The following is a 2,782-nucleotide window of genomic DNA, read 5'->3' on the forward strand; positions in this document are numbered from 1 at the left end:
AAGAGTTTGAATGTTCCCAAGCAGTCCTGGATCCAATGAATGATCACTTAGAAACATATGTGCCTCCTTCTGTTTCCTCATATTTCTGGGCTTGGGGCATTCTAAAAGCTAGATAATTTCTTTCAATCACATTGCTGCCATGTTGAGGGCAAAAATATTTAGAACAGTTGATTCCTGAGCACCTTAGATTTCTGTGCATCTCATTCCAATACTGAAACTAAAATATACTGAAAAAGACTTTCTCTAACCTTGTAATAAGCATAAGGATACAAATGAACATATTTCCTACAGAAAACATTAAGAACCAACTCCTCTCCTCTGTCCGTAGTCATCTAATGGTCCATCTAACCATCTCTAAGTTAGTAGCCACATTTCCTCTGCAATAAAGATTGCAGAGATGAAGATAAACAGGGAACCCAGGGTAAAATTTGGACCACTTACTCTGTATGTCTTACAGTAGGATGAACTAGACTCTGAAAGTTTTATTGTCTACTAAAATATAAGCTAAAAGCCTAACATTTTAGGCGTGTTAAATCAGGCAGGGTGAATCCCATGAGTTCTGGCTGCTTACATTCAGTTTCTGCATTTTTGTCTTACGAACAAGTTAAATTAATACAAACAATAACATTTACCTGTCTGCTGGCATCCTTTGGTCCTAACTGCAGTGACCAAGCTGAAATGACATTGAACCCTTTGACAATCAAGGAATCTGGAAAAAGTGATGCCAAATACTCTGCATTGGAGTCTGGATATTGGTCTACTCTTGTATTATTGCTGACATCAATCAGAATTTTACCAGTGAGTAAATGTTTGAGGTCCCACAAAGAGGTGTAATGTTCTCTGTGTACGGCTACAAAAATGATGTTTGTTTTGACTACAGCATCTTCATGGTGAGTGACATCAACCACATGGGGAAAGAATTCAGCAGCATGTTTAGGGTTTCTGCTTCCTATGACCACGTGGTACCCACATCTGAGAAGTCTAATTGTCAATGACTTAGAGAAATCTCCACTTCCAATGATGCCTATGGTGACCTTACTGGCATCCTTGATGCCGTTGGCAACATTTGGTAGAAAAGTTTCATTGAGGTTCTTAGGACTTCCCATCATAGAGATTGATTCCATACTTCCAAGACACCAAACCTACAATGCTTTCTTCTGGGAAGGAAAATAAAAAAAAAGTTAAGGAAAGGAAAAAAGAGAAAATAATAGAAGGAAAAATGCAGCATCATACAATTTTATGAGACATCAGAATCCATAAACACCTCTGGAAGCAAATCTGTGGTTCTGTTTCATATTATATTTTCTCCTTAATAGAGTATATGCTAATCAATTTTGTCTTGCAATACGTCACTAACAAAAGGAGAAACAAGAAACAAAGTACTTCAAGCACTTCAGTAATACTGTTACATAAATTAGATAATATTTTTCCATCTTCTCCTATTCCCTACCTTCCACTGCTCTGTAATACTGGACCACAAGACAACTTTGTGCTCCAGAAACTAATGAGAAGACACATGTGAGGAATATTGGATAATTATGGAAAATATCCGAAGGTAGAGAGCACTGGCATATGATTGGCACGAAGACAGTGAGTTCATGGAAGCTGAATTCTATTACAAGCTTATGCAGGTTATTATTGCAGTATCCTCTATTGGCCACAAAAAAATAGCCAATGAAAATGGATGCAAAAATCTCAAAGCTGTAAATGCCACAGCTACCATCATGGCAGACACACTCACCTGTCAGCCCGGAAAACGGGCTGCCCACGGGGATCCAATGGCAAAGACAACCAGGGAAATTTATCAAGGCATAGTCATGAGATCACTAGTGACATTTCTAGGTCAGACTACTAGGTCTGGCCATGGATGTATAAGGATTAACTGTGGATGCAAGGGTAAAGGATTCAAAGCCATAGGTCACAAATATGATTAACAGAATTTTCTGACCAGGCAAGTAAGATAAGTCCTGGAGTCAAACACATGGGGCAACATTCCACAAACAGCTAATGGGAGGAAGAGGTAGATTGCATGCAATAATAAAAGGGAAGATAGTTTTAGGACTCAAATTCAGTGCAGTGAGGGAGGATTTGAAGAAAAACAGAGGCTAAGGTGCACAGAAAAAAAAAAGAGATACTGCTATGCCTTTGGAGAGAAGCAGTAACAGAACTGCAGCAAAGCTGTAACGAAGATATGAAAACACAAAAAAACAACCCCCAGGAGGCAAGTCTTCACATGAAACCAGAGTTATAACCTAAGTGGTTCTGCATTGTTGTGGTGGGTTGACCCAGGCAGTGCCCACCAAAGCCTCTCTATTGCTCCCCTCCTCAGCTGGGTAGGGGAGAGAAAATATAATGAAAGGCTGGTAGCTGAGATAAGGGCAGGGAGAAACCACTCACCAGGGACTGTCATGAGCAAACCAGACTCGACTTGGACAAATTAACTGAGTTTATTACCAATCAAGATCAGAGCAGGATAATGAGAAGCAAAACAAGTCCTAAAAACACCTTCCCCCCACCCCTCGCTCCTTTCCAGGCTTAACTTTATTTCTGATTCTCTACCTTCTTCTACTTTCTCCCCTGCAGCAGCACAGGGAGACAGGGAATGGAGATTATGGTCAGCTCATCACATGCTGTTTCTGCCTCTGCCTCCTCCTCAGGGAGAGAAGTCCTTCTCCTGCTCTAGCATGGAGTCCCTCCCACAGGAGACAGTCCACAAACTCTCTAACATGAGTCCTTCCCACAAGCTACAGTTCATCACAAACTGCTTCTGGGTAGGTCCCTT

The 2,782-nt window shown here is 40.7% G+C and overlaps 1 protein-coding gene across 1 annotated transcript in view; it reads right to left on the reverse strand.

Annotated features, from left to right (window-relative positions):
* The window catches only part of STEAP2 (STEAP family member 2, metalloreductase), a 10,879-nt gene extending 9,755 nt beyond the window's left edge, over positions 1-1,124 (reverse strand). The window contains exon 1 of the mRNA XM_009079627.1: positions 633-1,124. Coding sequence (XP_009077875.1) covers positions 633-1,124 — 492 coding nt within the window. The remainder of the gene's footprint in view (positions 1-632) is intronic.
* Positions 1,125-2,782: the final 1,658 nt, after the last annotated feature.

Source organism: Acanthisitta chloris, unplaced genomic scaffold, assembly GCF_000695815.1.
Source record: "Acanthisitta chloris isolate BGI_N310 unplaced genomic scaffold, ASM69581v1 scaffold3338, whole genome shotgun sequence".
NCBI classification, from domain to species: domain Eukaryota; kingdom Metazoa; phylum Chordata; class Aves; order Passeriformes; family Acanthisittidae; genus Acanthisitta; species Acanthisitta chloris.